Source organism: Ascidiella aspersa, chromosome 4, assembly GCF_963924565.1.
Source record: "Ascidiella aspersa chromosome 4, kaAscAspe10.2, whole genome shotgun sequence".
NCBI classification, from domain to species: domain Eukaryota; kingdom Metazoa; phylum Chordata; class Ascidiacea; order Phlebobranchia; family Ascidiidae; genus Ascidiella; species Ascidiella aspersa.
This window is the reverse complement of record NC_139450.1, coordinates 10,005,203-10,028,665: the sequence shown is the minus strand read 5'-3', so window position 1 is coordinate 10,028,665 and position 23,463 is coordinate 10,005,203. Positions and strand designations below refer to the sequence as shown.

The 23,463-nt window shown below is 38.3% G+C and overlaps 2 protein-coding genes across 2 annotated transcripts; one reads left to right on the top strand and one right to left on the bottom strand.

Annotated features, from left to right (window-relative positions):
• Nucleotides 1-551: 551 nt before the first annotated feature.
• LOC146147103 (uncharacterized) lies at nt 552-23,054 on the bottom strand. The gene is made up of 26 exons (XM_083387459.1): nt 22,945-23,054; nt 22,774-22,875; nt 21,090-21,215; nt 20,786-20,914; nt 15,350-15,475; nt 14,965-15,062; nt 14,449-14,656; nt 13,869-13,997; nt 12,963-13,067; nt 11,565-11,728; nt 10,849-10,909; nt 10,502-10,607; nt 8,865-9,009; nt 8,613-8,658; nt 8,377-8,471; nt 6,232-6,403; nt 5,494-5,559; nt 5,310-5,393; nt 5,170-5,238; nt 4,341-4,535; nt 3,939-4,058; nt 3,664-3,789; nt 3,006-3,153; nt 1,994-2,241; nt 1,175-1,340; nt 552-896 (listed from the first exon to the last, which is right to left on the bottom strand). The coding sequence occupies exons 1-26, from the start codon at nt 23,015-23,017 to the stop codon at nt 773-775; spliced, it is 3,231 nt and encodes a 1,076-aa protein (XP_083243585.1). The 5' UTR covers nt 23,018-23,054; the 3' UTR covers nt 552-772.
• On the top strand, nt 15,576-17,078 carry LOC146147104 (uncharacterized). Its single transcript, XM_083387732.1, has one exon. It carries the CDS (start codon nt 15,757-15,759, stop codon nt 16,420-16,422), a length of 666 nt encoding a protein of 221 aa, XP_083243858.1. The 5' UTR covers nt 15,576-15,756; the 3' UTR covers nt 16,423-17,078.
• Nucleotides 23,055-23,463: the final 409 nt, after the last annotated feature.

The window sequence follows — 23,463 nt, the reverse complement described above, 5'->3', positions numbered from 1 at the left end:
TATAGGGCAGGTTTGGTTGCCTTTAACGACAATATATATATAGACGGACGCGCTTTTCTGCCGCTTCCAGCGCTGAAATATAGAGCGCTATCAATCTAAACATGCCAATAGATAAATTGTCAACGGATGTTACACAAATCGCCCGACGGGATCAAGAGGTTTACTAATAAACAAAGGTGCACTAGCTGGATATCAGCCAAGGTGGGAAGTGCTTGTTTTGGTCAAACCACTCTAGTGTTTGGTGTTGCCTACTCGTAAATGTTTGCGCTATTTGACTTTGTCCCAATTTATATTTTATTGTCCATTTAATGCAAAGTTTTGCAATACAAAATAGACTTACTTATGACTGTCGGGTATGTATGAAGATCGATTTACTTATATGCATAGTAACATATCAACTCTAAACTTTGACTAAATTCTATTACTTTTAATTACTTTGCAACTTAGTTACTAGCTTTTATGTCGGGGCAGGTAAAACAGTTAAAATTTATTCTAACACTAAAAATTAAACACTCTGCCTCTACATTGTACTTCATGAAAACTGGTTATAACGTTACAGCTTTTATTAGGAACAGAAAACAGTTGTACAATTAATCCCAGTGTGTTGGTTATGGGGTTAACAGAAAAGTACGTTATACATTATATGACAGATAAGTTACTTACAAGTTAGGCTATAATCTACTTTTATCAGTTTAACTGCCGCAAGCGGTTACACGACACAATATGGTTACAATCGCTACCTAAACGTTATAGTATCCAGACAAATATGCTATCATGGCGAATTGAAAACCGCCATGCATCCATCCTCGATGTAAACATCAGTGAAGAAGACATCTGGTTTTCCGTCCACTTCGCGGATCGCGATTGCCTTGTGGGGAGTGTACTGCTGCACACAGCTGTAAGACAAACAACAAGGTTTTTTTTAAACAGCTCCTTCAAAGACAGTGTATTTGACATATAATGCATTATAGATTATATAGTGATTTGTGTGAAGCTTAATGCAATTGCATATGCCGGTATTTGGTTGTATCACTGCAAGATACATGCACTTTTTACTATGAAATTATAAATTGTCTAAAAATTCCAGTGACTAAGCAGCGAAAGAACAATGTTTTGTAAATTTTATAGCCACGAACTTGTTCCTTGTTTGATGGATAAAATGGCCGACGCGTACCTTATACGAGAACCCAGGCATTCAGTCGCACTGCACGTAGAGCCAGAAAACCATTGCATTCTTCCATCGGCGTGGAAAAGTTCAACTTGCTCTGTTCCTTCGTCGTCCAGAAATCCGTGAGAACGCCATTCGCTGAAATCGTTCGTCATACAAAGTGGCTCTGGTCCTGAACCAAAACGAACATTGCGCTTCAAATAAAGAAGTCAAGTAGGGATGTCAGATAATATCGATCGGAACCGATATAGCCAATGTCCATGTATTTGCCCGACTCTAGGATAACGGTACCGATACGATACCGAACTAATCTGTGCATTTCAGAAATGTGTTGAAATCCAACGCTGATTTTTCTCTTTTAAAACTTTTTATACTTTAAGGCCAACATTGCAATAGCGTTTAAATTTTTATATTATACGCCAGTGCTCTTCAACCTTTTTTGGTTTGGTAAACCCTTAAAGTTGTTGTGACGCACTCATGCACCCTGTTTACTTGAAAGGTAAACTGAGCTAAAAAGCAATGAATAAAATCATTCTGCATATCAATATCAGCATTTTCATTAAACCAAGCGAAACTGCAGCATCAACATTTAAAAAAATACAGAGGTTCATTTATACATCAGTTGAAACCTACATCTTTTTCTAATATTGCGAATGCCAAATATTAATGGTTCAGTAAAAGTGATGCACCCTTGTATACAGTTTTGTACTGGTGCAGCCCATGCATATTTTGGTGCTTTCTAGGGCGCACCGTGCACACTGGTTGAAGAGTACTGTTATACGCAGCTATAAGTGTGTATCTACATGAAATGCACTATAAGCGCACCTCCAAACGACACATCTCTCCTTTTGCGTTTCGAGGCCAGCAGTTGAGCCAAAGTGAGCGTGGTCGACGGATTATTAAGTTCGTCCGCCAAAATATCCTGGACGTCGATTGGCGGCGCGTCTATGACTTCGGCAAAAGGGTCTAACGCCAATTCATCCGACTGGGGTTCCGTTGATTGGAATGACGACGTAACTGTAAAGGGATCGCAGTACGGGTCCTGGAGCTCGACCGGGGGTTCGAAAAAATACCTGCACGTTCGAAATGTTAACAGCATTGCGTCTATGCCTATCAACGAGAAATAGCAACGAACTTTATAATGAATACAGCAGGAACGAACAAGGCGTTATATTTACAAAGAAGAATATAAAGTTTGTAAAAAAACGCTTATATTTTCTTGTAACACGATAAAAATTGAAACATTGCGAACATCTCCAGAAATAGTTACGCATTTTAATGTGCAGCACAATCCGATACATTTAACTTCATACTTCTTCGATAAAATCGTTTTACAAAACTATACCTATCGCTAAAGTAGTTCATTAACAAAATGATAAACAATACAAATAAAATAAACATTAAAATCTCAAAACAACTTTTTTTGTAGTTCGTTAATCTTTACAAATCCAGGCACCTTTAGGCGAGTCAAATATTCATTTTTGTGGTTTTATGATATTATCTAAAGCAGTGGTTGGCAAACGCCGGTCCGCGGACCGGTCCGCGAGGAGTTGGTTACCGGTTCTATAATTCCTAGATGGGAGAATCTCTTTGCGGCAAAACAAGCACAAAGTTCGTATTGAAAGTTGTAATTATTTTCCTTTTCTGAACATTTGTTGTTTTTTAAAGCCGATCCGCGACAAAATTTTAGTTTTAAACCGGTTCGCAGTACAAAAAAGGTTCCCGACCCCTGATCTAAAGAAATAGCGTCCTGCGCAAAGCGGACTCCTACTAAATACATAAAATTTCACGCTAGCGCTTTGCGGACTTATTTTGTATCTAACTGAGTGAAACTCACCTATAGACATTAAAAACATGCTCCAGTGTGAAACTGAAGTTTGTTTGCAGTAGACAAGATAGGGAAGCATCGTCAATGGTACAAGGGTCAATGCTGTAGGTATCCCCTTCATAGCTTTCGAATTCAACAGCACAGCCGTATGGCGCCACTGGTGAGATACACATCATCATGAACATTTCACAAATAAACTGTAAACTGGGTGTTTATTTGGTATAGTTATTGTAAAACAGGTTGCAATCAATACTCGTTTGAGAAAGGTATTGCGTGCACCCTAAAAAAGTATATTTAAATTTGAATTAAAATCAGCATTACCTTTTGACCATTGAAAGGCAACAAGGTTGCTACTTGCTACACTTATTTTAACCAAAAACAATTTATTTTTTAAACAAAGCGTTTATGTGTTTTGGTGTTACAATGTTGCTCGAAAGTGCCCACAGTTTGTCAAATTGGACAAAACAACTAAAGTGTGTGAAAGGTAAAAAAAGTATGCTGCGAATTCGTACTGAAACAATAACCAAAAACAACTTATTTTTTAAACAAAGCGTTTATGTGTTTTGGTGTTACAATGTTGTTTGCTCGAAAGTGCCCACAGTTTGACAACTTGGACAAAACAACTAAAGTGTGTGAAAGGTAAAAAAAGTATGCTGCGATTTCGTACTGAAACAATAGAAGCCGTTCCCTTCCATTTCGAAGGGACACGTGCATGAGTACCACCCGTCAGTGTTAGAGCAAGTGGCATTGACGTCGCATTTGTTGTCGGCTGCATTTAAACATTCATCCACATCTGAAAAACATTAATTCGCCATCACAATCGATCTTCGACTTTTTGCAAATTAAAAACAAATATTTTTAGGCTTTTGGTCAAAGTTGAATTGGAGTCTTTTCACGTATTGCGCTTTTATATAGTTTGTAGATTGAAATAATGTTACGAACCTACGCAGGTTTCACCATCACCGGAGTAGCCCGCACTACATACGCAAGTGTAGCTTCCTTCAGTGTTAACGCACTCCGAATTGGCGGCGACGCAAGGGTAATCGTAGCACTCATCGTCGTCTGGTAAATGGTTATAAACGGTAAGTATAAGATAAGTATGCAATGATACTTTTGGAGTTTTGTCGTAGTTTTGATATTACACCGGTAGTGTCGTTCTTTATAACAATTGACATTATAAACTACGGCGATTACACAAATTGCTATTGATGAATAATAAAAATACCAACTTAGGAAATTTGCCAAATTTTCGGTTTCCATACGGATGTAATTTGCAAACGAAAAAAACCTTACATCAAAATACCTCAACAAAGTATAAAAAACAATGCTTTTTAGCAATTGTACCAGTGCAACCGTCGTTGCCTCGTCCGTCGCCGTGGTATCCTTCCTGGCAAACGCATTCGTAACCACCAAAGTGGTTCTCGCCGGTGGCAAGAGGATGGCAAGCGAAGAAAGAAACAAAGTAGGTTTTAGAATGAAGGTAGGGTGCAATCTCGCTGAACGGCGAGGTGGCGTTGTATGGATCGCCTTTGATTATGTCTGCATGAAACGTGCAGTGATTTAAATTCAAATTCTTTCGTGTTTAGCAAACAGATGCAACTGCAACAGGAACGCGATGCAAAAAAAACATCTTACGTATACTTACTTCCTATTCATTTAACGAAAGTTAAATGGCAGTTCGGAGACTAAAATGCATTTCTACTTCAAAAGTAAGTAACCCTTTAACTTAAAGGATATAGTTTGGTTTAAAAAGTGTAAGCATATTTCTATGCAATGTGGCTGTTACTTTTTTACCCAACTTATGGATGAGTTACTTTTTTAAATTATTACAACTTTGCAATTTAGTGTTAAAGAAGCCGTTTACACCGATCTATGGGGCTTGGTTGGTTGCCTTCAACGAGAATATATTGACGGTAGCGCTTTCTGTCGCTTTCAGCACTGAAATATAGAGCGGCCATCAATCTAAACATGCCAATAGATAAATTGCAACGGTTATGAAACTAATAGCCCGACGGGATCAAGAGGTTCACTAATAAACAAAGGTGTACTCTTTTGTCGATCGTTTTCTTTCGGTAACTCTGCCTCGAAATATGGCGATCTAACAATCTCGCTTTGTCACAAGAGAAGCTATTGTCGCCCAAATACTTTTTTATTAATAATGATATATAATCACCGAACAACGTCATATCTTCCAGAATCGCCATCAAATCATCGACAACTTCAACGTCGCTTTGGTAAATCTCTGGACAAGTTAAAAATGTGTTACCGGTACGTTGATTGTACAAATAACATTGTTTATCAACACAGACTTACGCGAGATGGGATTGTAATAGTTGTAATCTTGTATCGCATAATGAATGGCGTCGTAGTCTATGAAATCACCGAAGTGAGCAGCACCTGTGAGCCAACAAAGTGTTCAATATCCTGGGTTTAAAAAAAGCTGAAAAAGAAGACAAAGAACAGAAAATGAAATAGGTTCTGGCCAAAAGTTGCTTACTTTGTGGTGTTATGCGTGTGAGCAGCGTGAGGGATAATGGAGGAGGGTAGACCAACGACTCGAACTCTTAAAAACAAGAAATATACAACTGATTTAACTTGTTGCTTACTATTACATCGTTGTTACGTTAGTATTGTGTTTGTGTTATTTAGAATGTTGCCAGTTTGCCTCAGTCACTTAATTTCGGCCTCGGTACCGGTACCTATAAACCCTACAATCTTTCAGAATGAAGTCATAATATTAAAAGTGGGCAGCGTGATTGCCTCAAAAAAATTCCAATGTTGTGCGGAGTCGGAAATCGGGTCTCGATGGAGTCGTTTTTTGCTGAAAGTTAAACTCGGGGCTGGAGTAAGAATGTACACTAGTCCCGAGTCCGACGTGTGTATGTTTACTACCAAATTTCTGAACTCATAAGGCTGCCAACTGTAAATTGTAAGGTGAAATAGCATATTGTAGAAACCTAGCCATGTATTGTGGGTAAATGTATTATATAACACCCTATATGAGTTTCTAAATATCCACCTAAATTGAGCTGTACGTAAAGGGTGCAATACAGGCTTTAAAGCTGAAGCATGACTCAGGAGTCGGCATCGGGTTCATTTTTTGGCCGTAGTCGGGCTCGTTTTTTTTAACCAACTCCGAAGCCCTGACTTTAACTTATGCTGTTTATGCAATAAAACTTAGATTTAATTGGTTAAATTGAAAATATTTTGTAGCTTTGTTTTGTATGGCACTGACCTGGAAACTGCTCTACTACCGGCATTGTCATATTTACAATGGCGCTTTCAAACACTTGCAAAACCGAAAGGAACATGTAAGACATGTGGTTTTGCAGACCCGCTTCTTTAATGCATGCAACGAAAACGTCTTGGCTGAGAAACCCAACAACACTTTCCAAGTCGGTAAAAAGCTGAAAAATTAGGTATATTATAGTTGTTGGTTGTTTTAAAATTACAAAAATGGGCGCTGGTATAGAATCCTACCACTTTATTTTACAGTAACGAAACAAGTTGTCAAATTGAAATTGCAATAAATAAATAGATATAGGAGAGTAAATATAATAATACATTATAATAATAATAATAATTGACCCACCCAAACACTAACATGAAAATATTGTTAGCAAGATAAACGCCCGGACTAAAATTTGGTAGTAGCCTTAGTCTACTATAGACCAGGGGTCGGCAACGTTTTTTGCACTGCGGACCGGTTTAAAACTGAAGTTTTGTCACGGACCGGCCTTAAAAAACAACATAATGTTCAGTAAAGTAAATTTATTACAACTTTTTCTTGTTTTGCCGCAAAGAGATGCTCCTATCTAGGAACTATTGAAACACTGTATTAAAACCCTTGGGCTATATCTGGCCCACCATACAATTTAACCCAGCCAGCGGCTCATTTCAATAAAACGTTTAGGCCTTTTTTTACTTAAATTACACTTGTATACCATTATTACCTATTCCTATACTCCTACCAGCTTGTCAAAATAAGGACATTTAAAGCATTCTTTCAAAAGAAGTCACACTTTGTATAACCTATAATGATGTATTTCAGATCCCATTTTAGACCAGGCCCTACATGACACTTTTAATAGTTAGTCTACGTAATATGAAAACGAAAGAAAAATTAAGGCAATAATAAAAAGAACGAGCCACAGACCGAAACCTTAAAAGTATAGGATAGACATACGTACAAGATGGCCAGATTGCTTTTGTTTGACACATTAATAAAACTAATTAATATTTATTGTTTTTTTTCGAAACCTTCCCTGCTTAAATATCAAAATAATAAATTATTTCATTATGGGACATAGGTTATAAACATTGTTTGCATGATATTCCATTGCACTTCAAGGTGAGCACACTTAAACATAAAAAACATGATATTTTAGCCCATTTTTCGATATATTGTAAGTACTAGAAGTTCGATTTTGTAATAAAAATATGCATCTTTGGATGTCGTGAACGTGCTATATAACTCATTTTGCTACAGCACACTATAGTTTTTTTGAACCTCACAAGAGCTTGATACTAATTATAATTTTTTATCACATCAATCAACCATGGATTATATTAAAACGAAAGTGAATGTGTTTTAAATATAAAAATACACTCAATTGCTTTTGAGTTTTTACCAGGTTTTTACGTACAGTTCGTGTTTAAAGAAAATTTTAGTCTGGTAACCCTGCTACGGACCGGTAACAAACTCCTCGCGGACCGGCGGTTGCCGACCACTGCTATAGACCAGTGCCAAAAAATGAATTCCTTAATTCATCACGAAATTCCTTAATTCATCACGATTCAATAAACACAAGTTAGGTTTTCTGTTTCGAAAATAATTTATTTTTCTTCTAATACTTTATGAAAAGTCTTCCAAATATTTAATTAATAGTATTATACGTATTTTCCGAAATATGAATCAGACTCATTTTTCACATACGTGATCGTCATTAATGTTTCGACATCTTAGCTAAAATAAAAATTCCTGCAAAATTGTCGGTAACCTGTAATCACAAATTGTTTGTTATGCGAACGATTGCTGTTTTAGATTATTTAACTTGTTTGCGTTATAATTTGTTGTTAGAATCTGCAGAACAGATTAGCACTTAACAATTAGTATAGTGGGAGCTTAAAAAGAGTCTCTCATAAGCATAAAAAGGTGAACCTGTTGTAGGCCTATATGCTTTGTTTGCTTTATATAGTGAAGTGTTTGGTAATTCTAATACAGAGTGTATTAGTCAATTGAGAAGGTATACACAACGTTGTATTAAATCCATTAACATTTTTAGTATGACATATTTAATATCTCATGTTATAAAAATCTATTAAAATGGTGGGCAACACTTATCTAAATAGAATGTAAAAAAAATACTCTTTCACTTACCGTTAATGGAGAGTTTTTTAGGCGGTACGAAACACAAGGCAAAAATTCGTCAAGAACTTGTGCGATGCTTGATGATGTATCAGGACAGAAGAAGTCTTCCAAAAAAAAAGGTTTAATACTATCACAGGGGCAACTATTTTAATATAAAAAAGGGGGAAATTAATCTGTAAGTGAAACATTTTATATTGTCCCTTTCTATTTGGTTTAAACAATTTAAAGTTTAAGAAATCACCTACCTCCGAACTCATCATCGACGCATGCAGGTGTTACGACAGAAGTAAGCTAAGAAAAATATTTGATTCGGTAAATTAGCGAACGAATCCATGTGGCCCGAAATACACATTTACAACATACACATACCTATAGATGCACATCTACATCTACAGATACAGATTAAGCTTTTTACATCAAACATGCTATAGATATATTTTCTCCTGATTATATAACAAACACGTAGACAATACGAAAAGGCAAAAACACTGATTTACCTCAGTATCCAAATCTTCAGTGGTGTAATCGCCGTTTTCAATTGTTTGGACGAAAGCGTCAATGATCGATTTTAAAGTGACGAAATGAAATCTAACGGTGTTGTCCACCGGATTGGGAAATTCAATGCATTCATATGCTTGTGCCCTGAAAAATAGGTCAAATTTTACGACAAATTAAAATTACGGTTTATCTTGGTTTGCAGAAAAACATCACATTTTAAAGTTATAAATAGAATTTTTTTTTGCCAAAATTATCGAAAATGTCAACATATCGTATTTCACGGCCTGTCGGAAATAATATTCAGTCGTGTTCTAAATTTAATTCGCTTGGTGGCTCAAAATACTTATGACCCTACCACAGTAAACAATTAACAGAGCATTTAAAGGGCCTCAGGCATTTACCATTATTTGTAGTACAGGGGTTTCAAATAAGCGGCAATTCTTAGTGCCACCTTTTTCAGTTTTCCTATAGAACAATGAGAATGCATCTGTGTTTAATTTGAACGTCTTATCGAGGTGTTTTATTTACTGTGTTTTCTCGTTTATTGACCTATAAATCTATTATATATTGTTCTATTTCGTTGTAGAGCCGGAGTGAAATTCAATTGGAGCTGGAGCAGTTGTTTAAAAATAACTCCGGCTCCCATAAATTTTATAAGATGTTGTGCTACTACTAATGGCTGAATTCACGTAATTTAACAGCAACCCTTCACAATTGTTGCTTCTTCGGCGCCACCTTTTCTAACTAACCATTGTGGTGTTTTCTTCGTTTTTTTTATTGTGGTGTTTTGTTTGTGATTATTTTAAAACGCTAGATATTGCAAATTAAGCGGTTATCTTAAAACCTTAGTTTTGACGTAATAGAGCCGGAGCAGATGAATCAATAAGCTCAGGAGCTGGAGCTAACCTATGATAAAAAAGAGCTCCGGAGCTGGAGCCGTGGCTTTATAACGTTTACGCCTGCTCCAAAGTCCTGTTTACTGGCCTTTTACCGCGAAAGATATACCGAAATAGCTCAAGGTTATGACAATATTGCACCGCCCTGATCGAGTGATTGCGGCCAATGGGCCAATCCACATGTTTCCAATTGTCCCTCAGAGAGCTTTGAGTTTGAGACTATGTTCTACTGTAATTAACTACATAATGTTTATAATCATAGTTCTCAACCGGGGGTCCGCAGCTATATACATATATATTTATATAAATATAATTTTGTAAGAGCCATTGTCCCCGCAGCTATACATGCAAACGCATTCCGGTTTCATGATCCCGAATTAGAGTTAAACACTCCACTGCTGTGTTCAGCGCTCTTCTAAAATCCTTTTTTCCCTGTTAGCTTGTTTTTCCTGGGTAGACATTTCATTCTACGTAAGATAAAAAAAAAACACAACATGGATGGTGAAAAACGATTAGATAGACAAAAAAATACGAAACATGTATTAAGTGAAGATATTTTAGTTGCAATTGTGCAGTTGCGCACCTTAGAGGGAACACCGGTCAGTGGTCTTGCGCCTGTGTCACGGAAGGTTATATTCCCACCAAGGCCTACAACCCTTACCTATTTTGCAACACTTTTTTCACTAATTGGTTTTGGAAAAAAAAAACATTAAGTGAGTGGAAACAAAATGAATACTCACACAAATAATTCAGCCACGAAATCCGGATACATGAAAGTATAATTCCATTCGTCCCGTAATGGTAAATCCGAAACAATACAGTTTAACCAAGATTTTAGCGAAACATCTAAAAATAAAAATGGTTCGCCTATTGATACAAGTATATACTATCGTATAATGGCTAACATTTTAAAGTTTTAATGCAACCTATTGTTTGAGTTTCTAAGTTAGCTACAGATTACACTTGACGCTAGGTACAGATTGTAAACAATGTTAAAAATAAAGATATACATATTTGAAAAAAAAAACAGTTTTATATTTATGTTAATTAACCAAGTAGGCCTATAATTCAAACTGATTTAATTTACCATTGAATTGCAAATCCGCAGTTGGATTGACGACCGAATTGTCGACGTCAGCACATAATTCCTGAAATTTTCCGTATTTATACATCACAATCAGTAAGTTATAAAAAACAAAATTGAAATGAAAAAATGCCTCATTGTCTATTTTGCATGTTTTGTTAATAAATATTTGGGTCAGTATAGGACTATAGGTATATGTGATTTTGAAATGACGTTCACATTGCAATGTCAACTCCTAATCTATTACCTTAATTAGAAATACTATATATAGGGATATCCGATACTTAACTTTTCTTTCCGATAGAGATGCCAGATATTTTCAACAACCAGTATCGCGATTCGACCCGATACTAAATGACGCCATAATTATGGCAAACGAGTAACGTTTCAAATAAATTTTGTCCAGATTATAAAGCCCAAATATGCTTTAGTGTAACGAAGTTCAATTACCTACAGTTGTGGTAAACCTACTATTTTTTGATAAGTTACCCAACTTTTCTAAAACGCGACTATGGATCGCAAATCATACTGAAATTACTATAATGATTTGGTATCAGATAGCCACTGACACCACCTTAGTACCGGTATCGGACAAGTGGCGATGCTAACACCTGGCATCGGGTATCGGCTCCGATCTAATAATATCGGACATCCTATCGTAGCAGGCATTTCACGGCGGTCAACCGGCGAATGGACCAGACCGCTTTCATCTAACCAACCTGAGCGACGCATATCGTCGAATAGGCGTGGGTTTTAACGGTGCCTGAAGGACAGTCGCAGGAATCTGGCACGCACACGGCCATGCACATCGGGGAGGGATTGTCGCACGTGGCCGGACACGAGCTGCCGCAGTCGCTAGCTTGGAGACCGCCGGCGCAAACGCCTGTGCGCACAAAGGCCAGACATTCAGACAAGTTAACTTTTCATGATTTTTTTTTCATGATAAAGAACCAAAGAGGCGAGATAAAACACATTTCAGAAAGCGACGATTTAGCCGGGAGAATTAAAGTACAGCTGGGGATTCGGGGTTACTTGTACTGAGCTTTAACTGTCCACTTGCATAGAAAGTCATTAATTTTATTATTCTTAGTGGCTCTTTCAGCTAACTGTAATATAACGAATAACATGGACGGACGTGTGGCAACATTGCTGACGGAAAAGTAGCCTAATAGTTCGTCAATGAACGCCCAAAAAGTTGATTTTTTTACTTAGTTTTCTGTTTTATTATAAATTACATACAACTGTTTTTAAATAAGTTAACACACAAAGCAACCAGCCGCTTTTGTATCACTATGCCAACAAAAAGCTCTTTAGTTCAGTCGGGCATCCTATAGAGCATAATATACGAGGAAAAATTGCTGACGTTTAGATCGAGGCTTCTTAAATTTGGATTGGACCCCTTGGGGTACAAAGCTAGTTTTAGGGGGTCCATGAGGGCCGAATTTAAATATAGGTGTAAGTTTAAAAAGCAATCAATTTTTCAACGAAATGAGTTTAAATGCAAATAAAACTTTTGTGCATTTCAAGCCCATTTTACTTTCACGTTCTTTGGACCGAAAACAGAAGACTTATGAAGTCTTTTTGTATTGTGACGTCAATGCATGACGTCACCTCTAAAGATTTCTTGCCTTTCCTGGTCCACGCCATGCGAAAAAAAATTAGGGGTCCGCGGTAAAAAAAGTTCAAGAGCCACTGGTTTAGGATTATAAAATTTATATCATCACGCCGTTGGGTATTAGTGCAAAGCATTTGATTTCAAACAAGTATAAATCTTTGTCGACCTGCAGGAGATTGGACTACAGTAATTTTAAAACTGGAAATAAGATTGCACTTTTCACAGACTAATTGTATTACCTTTTGGTTGTGCGAAAATTTGTCAATATTAAAATGACAAAAAGGACTGAGAAAGCCCGTGTATTGCGTTCTAAAGTTTATTGGTAGTCACCACAGAAACAAAGTGAAGCTAAAATTTAGGAAAATTATCAACTTTGCTATACAATTTATCGTTAAAAAGTACCGCCTGCTTTCCAGGTTTAGACAGCGGCTATCAACAAATACTGTTCATTTTTGTTTGACCAATATGTTTGGTTAAAAAGGTGAAGTTTTGAACTTTTTACCTGCAGGTCGGGAGTCGTTGATTGCAAGATTGATGAAGTAGGGCAGCTGGGCATTGAATATAACATTAGCCTGCGCAAACTTAACGACGAACATCTCGTCCACATCTGGCAAACATAAAGCCAATTAAAATGACATGATTAACAGGTTGTGGTTATTTGAGAAGCTGTTCAATTGCTTTTTTATAATACAAATATATATATATTGCAAAAAAAGGACGCTTGTGAACTTTTAATAGAAACAAATAAAAAAAAAATTTAACTGTTTTGGCAAGTAATCAGAGTCAGTATTTTTTGTGATATGAAATAAATAGGCCTATACCCCGCCCGCCATTATTCTAGCATATGATATGCGGTACATAAATATAAATACTGCCCAGACTATATAGCTATCAAGGGCCGGTCCAGGGGATACGTGGCCATTCTCCCCATCCCTTTAAAAATAATAAAAAATAAAAAACTGGATTATTTTGCCCATTTTAACTACCGTATACATAAGTAGAACAAAAATTTGCGATCCCCGCTAGTGTGAATTGTGTTTCTAATATGTATATATAACCTTTTTTGTTTTTTTGTTATAGTTTTAGCCCAAAGGCGTCCTGCGACCTCTCGCACCCTCCAAAATTCAAAATTTGACTCGTGAAGCGATTAAAAGAATTTTTTCTCATTGCTTGAAAATGTAGCTTTTGTATAAAAAAATCACCTTTGGAACCTTAAACTTTAACCAGAATTATGAAGTGGCCACATCCAAAAAAAATCCTGTAACCGCACCTGATTCAATAGAAAATCAAGCAATTCTATTAACTTTTTGTTATAAGCAACTCCTGAAATGCGTGCCTAAACGGGCAAGTATTTTCAACTTGAATCTGGCAGGCAAGGGTTGAAATGATGGAAAACAAATGCACTTACCGTTGCAATATCCCACTTGTCCGGTCCCGAAGTAGCCCTTTTTACAATAGCAGTGAAATGACCCAATATTGTTCAAACAGTTCGCGTTGTCGGCGCAACTATGCGTCCCCAAACTGCACTCGTCAACATCTTTATGGCGTGGAATAAGCAAAATAAAAAAATGCTGTATTAATTTATACTCGTTAATGGCAGGTTGTGTTTCATCAAGGCAATGCTGCATGATATGCGGGCAACCTTCATTGTTCATCACACTTTTAAAGGCATTTTCTTAAAAATAACCTACACTGGTTTAGTTTTATTAAAATTGCATTCGCCATAAGACCATATTTGAGAATCTTTAAGAATCTGATTTTTGCTTAACTCTTTTAGTGTAAGATTAGAGTGGAATAAATCCATTTATAACTTCCTACGTGATGAAGAGTTGATGTGTGTTGTTCCAGTTCCGTTTATAGTGACATTCTAGTGATTTACCTACAGAAAAATCTTTTATTTCATATATCTGAGGGTAAGCCATAAAAAGGTGAAAGAACCACTGCACTACTGGGTCACAAAATCGTAATCTGTCTGCGGAAAACCTCACCGTAGCAATCGTAGCCATCTCCGTCGAAGCCTGACTTGCAAGTGCAAAGGCTATCTACGCATGTCGCCGAGAAATCGCAAGCAAGGTAGTCCACCAAATCAGTGATGATAGTCGAGTTGACCGAAGGGTAAAGCGACAACAGCGAGTTGCTGGAGTCGGAGACCACGTTCATCGGTGTAACCCAAGTTTTAAACTCGTCAATCTTCGCCTGCGCAAAAATGATTTTCACAGGTTCGATTTGTCCGACCATCCATGACGTAATGTCAAGGTCTCCGCCTACGAGTTGCGCAAATCGACAAAACATCCAAAGGTCGCGAAAAAGGCCATACAACTGACCAATTTTTTTTTTTTTGGTGAAATTATTTCAAAATAATACTTGGTGCAATGTCACATGTGAAAACTTCGCTCTAACCATCAAAATAGTCATTATAAAAAATGTATCTCATTTTTTAGATGCTGCCAACTTATTGTTTGTTCATATGTTGATCATCATTTTACCAATTTGAAATAGCTTACCGTCAAAACGTCCTCGGAAACCAGGCCATTATTCAGGTTTTGAAACAACGGCGTAAGCGTGTTTTGCATCAATCCCAAAATCGCGCAGTAATCCGTTGCTAAAAAGGGAAAAAATAGGTTATAAATCAAAAGTATTTTAAAATTATGTAAAATGTATTTATATTTGCTTTTCTTAACGACATATATTTTTTCGTCGGCTGGCTATAGTATGGTTAAGTTCAAAGTATTGTAACACTATATATCGCTGATATTAACAGTAAACTATATATGCAACAGCTGTTGAGACGTTATTTTACGATTCACAATGCCAAAACATTTGCACTTCATTTAGAAATAATATATTGTTAGTAAACCATTTAAAGACAAAAATAAAAAGAAATGCTACCTTCACATTCGTCTGTAACTACATTCAGTTCAAATCCTTCGAAGCACTGGCAAACATAACTTCCTTCGTTGTTTACGCACTCAAAGTTAGTAGGACAGGAGTCCATTTCTATGCACTCATTTAAGTCTGCAAATCGCAAACACAGGACGTGAAAATTGACAAGCAAGAAAACTCGCAAAAATATTTAAAAAAATATATTGTAGCCCCTGCAGCATGTTAAGCGAAGCGTGTCTTATGCCTTTTTATGTACGTGTTCGCATTTGCCTTTTTCGTGTGTTTTGTGTTTGCGTGTCGCGCACGTGGCAACTACTTACATTCATCAGAACACGCTGACCGAATACAAGCTTGCCACTACATTTGGTGACCCCGGTCCAAGAAACGAAATTTCTTGGCTATAGACGAGTTTAATGGTTGAAAATCAAGATTCAAGCATGCAAAGCGCCGTTTCTCTGAAGCTTCCGACGTTTTGGGTCGAGCAACCTCGAGTATGGTTTCAACAGTCTGAAGCGCAATTTCACTTAAGAAAAATTACGTGCGATGAAACTAAGTACTTCCACGTCATATCTGCCTTGGACCAGCATACCGCAAGTAGACTGATCGATTTATTGGAAGATCCACCAGAAAGGAACAAGTACAACGCAATAAAGGAGCGATTACTGAGCACATTCAGCCTCTCCGAGTATGAACGAGCAGCAAAGCTTTTGCACATAACTGAGCTTGGAGATCGCAAGCCGTCGCAGCTGATGGACGAAATGCTCTCGCTTATGGCTGGACATGTGCCATGCTTTCTTTTCCGATACCTCTTTCTGCAAACTATGCCAGAAGACATTCGTGTTGTTTTGGTAAAAGAAAGTTTCGAAGATCCTCGCTTTCTGGCTCAACGTGCTGACATGTTGTGGCAAGCGCGAAATGATGATCAGCAGTTTACTATCGCAAAAATCAAGAAGAAGACAAAAATACAAAGGAACGAATCCGTTGGTTTGTGTTTCTTCCACGAAAGGTTTAAAGACAAAGCGAGGAAATGTCAGCAACCTTGTTCGTTTCAGGGAAACGACACAGCCGGCCGCTACTAAATGCTTCAGCGGTCGGCAAAAGAGGGAATTTGTTTTACGTATGGGACAAAATATCCGCAAGAAACTTTTTGATCGACACAGGAGCGGAAATCAGCGTTTACCCTGCCTCATCTCTTCAAAAACGGAAGCAATCCAGCGGCCCCAAACTTATCGCAGCCAACGGAAGTAACATAAATACATATGGAACGAGAAACATATGTTTAGATCTGGCATCTGGTAAATTTTGCTGGCGCTTTACTGTAGCCGCTGTAGCAAAGCCTCTTTTAGGCGCAGATTTCTTGAGAGCGCATTCTCTCTTAGTAGACCTCCGGCACAATTGCCTGCTGAATGCTAAATCATTTGCCAGCATTCCAATCAGCAACGCAAAGCAAAGCGCGCCGCAGTTAAACACGCTGGTTTCGGGCAACAACGTGTACAGAAAGCTTTTGGAAAAGTTTCCAAACATCACAACGCCAACACTATTCAGCGTGGCTCCAAAGCACCAAGTGGAACACTTCATTCCAACAACAGGCCCGCCAGTGCACGCAAGAGCAAGACGGTTATCTCCGGAAAAGTTGCAAATAGCAAAGGACGAATTTCGGAAAATGATGGAATTAGGAATAATCAGGAGATCATCTAGTCCATGGTCGTCACCACTTCATATGGTTCCAAAGTCATCTGGCGACTGGAGACCTTGCGGCGATTACAGGCGATTGAATGCAGCTACCCAACCTGACAGGTATGCTATACCGCATATTCAGGATTTCTCCGCACGTTTAGCGGGAGCAAAAGTATTTTCTAAAATTGATTTGGTAAGAGGTTATCATCAAGTACCGGTTGCCAAAGCAGATATAGCAAAAACTGCGGTGATCACACCTTTTGGTTTGTTTGAATTTCTACGTATGCCGTTTGGGTTAAAAAACGCCGCACAAGCGTTCCAACGCCTTATGGATACAGTTTGTCAAACGCTTGATTTTGCATTCGTTTATCTAGACGACATTCTAGTTGCCAGTAAGTCAATAAAGCAGCACCTCGTACACCTCAAACAAATTTTTCAAAGACTTGCAGATAACGGACTTGTTATTAACCTAAACAAGTGCTCGTTTGGAAAGTCTACAATTGATTTCCTTGGTCATCGCGTCGACTGCAATGGAGCAAGACCACTTCCAGACAAAGTTTTAACAATCCGTCGCTTTCCAAAACCAACAACACTTAAAGCACTACAAGAATTTGCAGGTATGGTCAATTTTTACCACAGATTTATTCCAGCTGCCGCACGAATAATGTCCCCGATATACAAAGCATTGTCTACAAAAAGCAAGACACTAGTTTGGACTGATGAACTACAGAGTGCTTTCAACAAAGCAAAAGCAGCACTGGAGCATGCCACTACGCTGGTTCATCCGCAGCACCAGGCTCCAACCGCCTTGACAGTCGACGCATCCGAAACAGCTGTCGGGGCAGTTCTCGAACAATACATTCACAATACGTGGATGCCACTTGCATTTTTTAGCAGGCATTTACGACCAGCCGAAACTCGATTCAGTGCGTTCGATCGTGAACTCCTTGCGTTGCACCTGTCCGTCAGACATTTTCGCTACTTTCTCGAAGGAAGAGCATTTACAGCGTACACCGATCATAAGCCTCTCACCTTTGCTTTCAAAAAAGTTGCTGATCCTTGGTCTGCGAGACAACAACGCCACCTTACTGCGATCTCCGAATATACTACAGACGTCAGACATGTAGAAGGTAAGCAAAATGTGGTCGCAGATGCACTTTCTCGTGTATTTCTTAATTCGGTTCAGCAGGACCTAATTGACATTGATTACTTTCAGTTAGCAGCAGCACAGCAGGATCCGGAAGTGCAAGCCTACCGTACCGCTATTTCAAAATTAAAACTCGAAGATATTTGTATTGGATCGTCCAGTGTAACTATTTTGTGTGACATTTCAACAGGTAGTCCACGGCCTATTATACCAAAAACTTGGCGAAAAAAAGTTTTTGACGCAGTTCACGGTCTAGCCCATCCGTCTATTCGTGCAACTCAAAAGCTCATAGCATCTAAGTTTGTTTGGCATGGCTTAAACAAAGAAATACAGGAATGGAGCCGACAATGCATCAAGTGTCAAACAGCAAAAGTTCAACGCCATGTTCATTCACCATTGGAGACCTATCCCATTCCAACAGCTCGATTTCAACATATCAACGTGGATATCGTTGGACCTCTACCCACATCGAAAGGCAACAGGTATTTGCTAACAATTGTAGATCGATTTTCCAGGTGGCCGGAAGCAGTCCCAATGCCTGACGCTACAACAGAAACGTGTGCACGTGCATTTGCATTTCATTGGATTGCCCGCTTTGGCGTTCCTTCGGAAATGTCCTCCGATAGAGGGCCACAATTTACGTCGCAGCTGTGGGCTAAAGTCACTCAACTTATTGGAATTAAGCATAGATGCACTACAGCTTACCATCCCCAAGCCAACGGTCTCGTCGAACGCTTTCATCGGCATTTGAAAAGCGTTTTAATGGCACGAATGCAGGCAGCAAACTGGATAGACGAATTGCCCTGGGTTCTATTAGGAATTCGGGCTACGCCAAAAGAAGATTTAAAAGCATCAAGCGCGGAGTTGGTCTATGGAACAACTATTTCCCTGCCTGGGGATTTTATCCCTCACGCAACTAACTTGGGTGAGCCGACAGAGTTTCTTCAAACGCTTCGAAACTCAATTGGTAACTTTCTCCCCACGCCAATGTCAAAGCATCGTAATGTTATCATTGATGTTCCGCGTGTCTTGTTAAGTTGTGCATATGTTTTTGTTCGCAAAGATGGTTACCGCCCCCCTTTAAATCCTCCTTATGAGGGCCCTTATAAAGTTTTCGAACGCCACGCTAAGTATTTTGTTGTAGACATTGCGGGACAGCGACAAACTATCTCTGTTGATCGCCTTAAACCTGCTTATGTAGACCCAACGCAACCAGTGCAACTGCACGTTCCCAGAAGACGAGGTCGGCCACGTAAAAATTTTAACCCGCTTCTGGGGGGGAGTAATGTAGCCCCTGCAGCATGTTAAGCGAAGCGTGTCTTATGCCTTTTTATGTACGTGTTCGCATTTGCCTTTTTCGTGTGTTTTGTGTTTGCGTGTCGCGCACGTGGCAACTACTTACATTCATCAGAACACGCTGACCGAATACAAGCTTGCCACTACAATATGGTGCGTAGTTTCTATAAACTGCAGTTTGCAAAATACTTAAAATCGCCTGCAAAAAACGACAAATATTGCTTAAAATAGAGGTGAAAAGCTGGAAACACAAATGTAGAAACTTTTTTTTACGTCCATAAACTATAATGTAACAGTATTTTATTCGGCCCATATAAGAGAATATTTTAGATAGGACATAGGTCAGGGGTCGGCAACCCCGGGCACGCGAGATGATTTTCAGGGAACGCCAAACAATTTAACGCGCGCGTTATATATCACCTTAGGAAAGCGCAACTAGTTTATCACTACGACATAAATAACATTATTATTACATCACTACACTAGCGCTAACTAAACGGTTGCACACATTTGCAGTTCGTGTCACAAATTAGTGTCTTAACTCGTTAACTGTTGTAATTTGTTAATTACCATTATTTTCTGTGGGCGTTAAACGACTAAACGTTCGTATTACGTCACAATGCTCAAAAGGAGGGCGTGATGTGAGCTGCGTTACGGCAGGGCATTACTTTAAAAGTTACGAGGTAAATACGTGTGTTTTTTTGTGCTACTCAAAAAACAAGCTCGAAGCGAAACTGATAGCTAATACTTCTGGGGGCGCTGGTCTAGGACAATTATTAAAGAAACGCCCATTATTTGGGTTACGGTGCAGGAAGGGCGGGATTAACCATTAGGCTACTAAGGCTGCAGCCTTAGGCCCTGGAAAAATTTTCTCAGTAGAATTGGAGCCGGACTCGACCAAAACGCATATTTGGCTGAAGTCGGACTCGAGTTCAATTTTTTAGCCCTGGTTGCCAGTGCAAAACCAAACATAGCAAGATGTTTGGCACGCGAGTATATTTACACTATTGATAAACTCGCATACTGCACACGAAAGGTTGCCGACTCCTGGAGGCCTACATAGAATGCCTCTAAATGACACGCGAGGTGTTACCTTTTTCAGTAGTGTTTATAAATAGTTTTCTTTAAGCTGTAAACATTTGTCTTCTAATCGATTTTCGTGCTTTTCTCTAAAAGACTTCACTACTTGAGATGTTATTTTGCAGTACCTCACCCTTCGTCGTGTATTGTTTCCATTGCATATATAACATGTTTCCATTGCATATATAAGTGATTGTTGAACAGTTGATTTTTTGTACAGCACAATATGCCAATAGACTTACCGACGCAGGTTGTATTGTCTGCATCACCGCTTACATAACCGTCAAGACATTGACAGGTGTACGATCCAACGGAGTTGCTACAATTACTGATCGCTGTGTCGCAGGCTGACAGGTCACATTCGTTCGTATCTAAACCAAACGAAATCTTGTTGTTTACAAACAATAATATTTTAGCTAGCAAAGGTCCCCTTTCTTTAAGATTAAAAGCGCACGTTTGAATAACCTTTATCTAGAATTTTTTTTTGTAAAGTAGGCCGTGAATAAGCCTAATTAGAAACGTGTTTTAGTATTTTTTACTTCTTACCCATGCACGAAACAGTGCCATCCCCTTCGTAACCAGTGTGGCAAGTGCAGTTATGGCTTCCATTGGTGTTGGTGCAATATGCACTCTCATGGCATGGCGAGATCGATTGTTCACATTCGTTAAAATCTACAACCGACAGTACAAATTTAAGGTTGTTTACTATATGGCTAAATAAAAGCTTCGAAGTGGGTAAAAAACTACAAAGTAACATGGCAAGACCAAGGGGTACAAGATCTCCAGTTTACATCAAAAGTAAGTTAAGGAATCGTTAACACCATAGGGGAAGTGCGGGACCCATGGAACATGGGGACCAGTGGAACACTGGCATTTTGCGCCCCCTGTTGGCAGAACTAAATATAATTTTGGTTGTGGGAATGAGATTTTGTGTACAGAGCTTTGTCCAAAAAGTTCTACAGTTTTACTGTGCTTTTGAAAATGGTTGATTTATTCCAATTTTTCACTTTTCTAGGTGAAAAATGTACTTTTTAGCTTGATATTCGTAAGGTGTTTTGAGAGTCTTTAGGTAATTGTAAAGCAGTGAATATTTTTTTGTTGATAGAGGGGATATCTATAGGTACATGTTGAAAGTAAGTTTGATTAATTGCATTCAGAGTACTGACTAGCCAGGATTGTTTTTATTAAAAATGGCGATTAGAGGACCTTTGAAGCAGTCTGTTCCATTGGTCTCTCGAAAATTTTGTGATCTTATTCTTACATTTAAAGGATAGTAGTATACCAACTTTAAAGACAAGAACATCTAATAAGGGGTTGTTCACTGAGGACCAGGTCTGCGGAGTCGGACTCGGGAGTCGAAGGAGTCGGACTCGGGAATCGAGTAAGACCACGTAAAACTACCCGTCCCGAGTCCGACGTGCGCATGCGCAGTAGCCTACCAAAAGCTGATATTGCCGTCAATTGCAGTTTGTAATAGCGGAATAGCCACCGTATTTAGTTACGTAAATTGGTGGATAGGCTGTAAAGTCAGAGTCAGACTCGGGACTCGACGAAATCGCACATTTGACTATTATTATATATGCAGATATGTTCTCCTAAAAAAGAAAAACAATTGATATAATAAACCCGGGTTGGAAATTCTACTAGAAATAAAAAAAAATATCATTTTAGCATTTTGGGCTTGTTTCCATGTGTTTTTATTTTATTTCTTAAAATAAATTTTCTTGTGCCACTATTTCTAGTTCCATAGGTCCTGTGGGGTGGGACCGATGGTACAAAAAGTTACGTTTTTTATATTTAAAAAAAGCTTAGAACGATATGTCAGATTTAAATTATTTTTTTATGCAGGTATGCCCGTAGTTGTAATCTTTCCAAAGAAAATAACCGCGAGTGTTTTTGAGTTGTATATCGAAAGATATTACCGAAAAAACAAACTGTTCCATGGGTTCCGCACTTCCCCTACTCTGTTTTGGTAAAATGTCATAAAATTACGTAAAAATGATGTCACCTTTCAAAATCTGCTTTGCCAGTTAGATTTAGTTTAGGCTACCTGGTAGCCTATGAGTTGGCCATATAGAAATTTAGAAAGATTTTACATATGATTTACCAACCAGGCCAGTCCTTCATTTGGACTATTGTTTCTTAACAAAAACATCTCTTTCCGTCTAAAAAAAGTGATTTAGGCTATAGTCAAATAATTAACCCGAATAAATGGCGCGATTGAACCTACCCGAAAAAGAAATCGTCAGATTCTGTGTCGCAGATAAGTTTGCCAGAATTTCTTGCAATAGAGCCTGGTAGTCTGGGGAAATCTCTATAGTAAAGAGACTCCCTGCAAAACAGAACACACAATCATAATAAATATCTTCTTTGACTGGAATCTGAGAACGTTTTCACCTACCTTCGGAAGAATCCTCTTGGGCACAAACTTGTAACAAGCATAACAGCGTTAGGAAAATAATTTTTTCCAGCATGTCTACGGAGACAGGGGATACAGGTACAAAAAAACTAAAATCTACATACCATACATAGTTAAAACATGTTTAAATATCAAACCACCAAAGCGTTTTGTTCAATTATTCCCTTATCTTATAGCAGGATATTAACTAATCAATTATCATTTTAAACTAGTTAAAAACTATGGGAATCCTGATGTCTTGTAAGAGATCACTCTATTGCTATTCACGGTTAATTGACTATTCTGAAATTACCAAAACAAAAAGTTGAGCTTGAAAACTGTAGAACAAACTTATTATGTGTATAGGTCCATCTACATGATCCTAGAATTTAATCAGCAAGTAAATAACCACTCCGACAGCAAGCAGTAGGCCCTATAACTGCAAGATGAGTCAACTCCAGTTGGATGAAGTTTTATTTCTGAGCTTCGTCATATATATAGTTCCTCGCAACTCAACTCTAT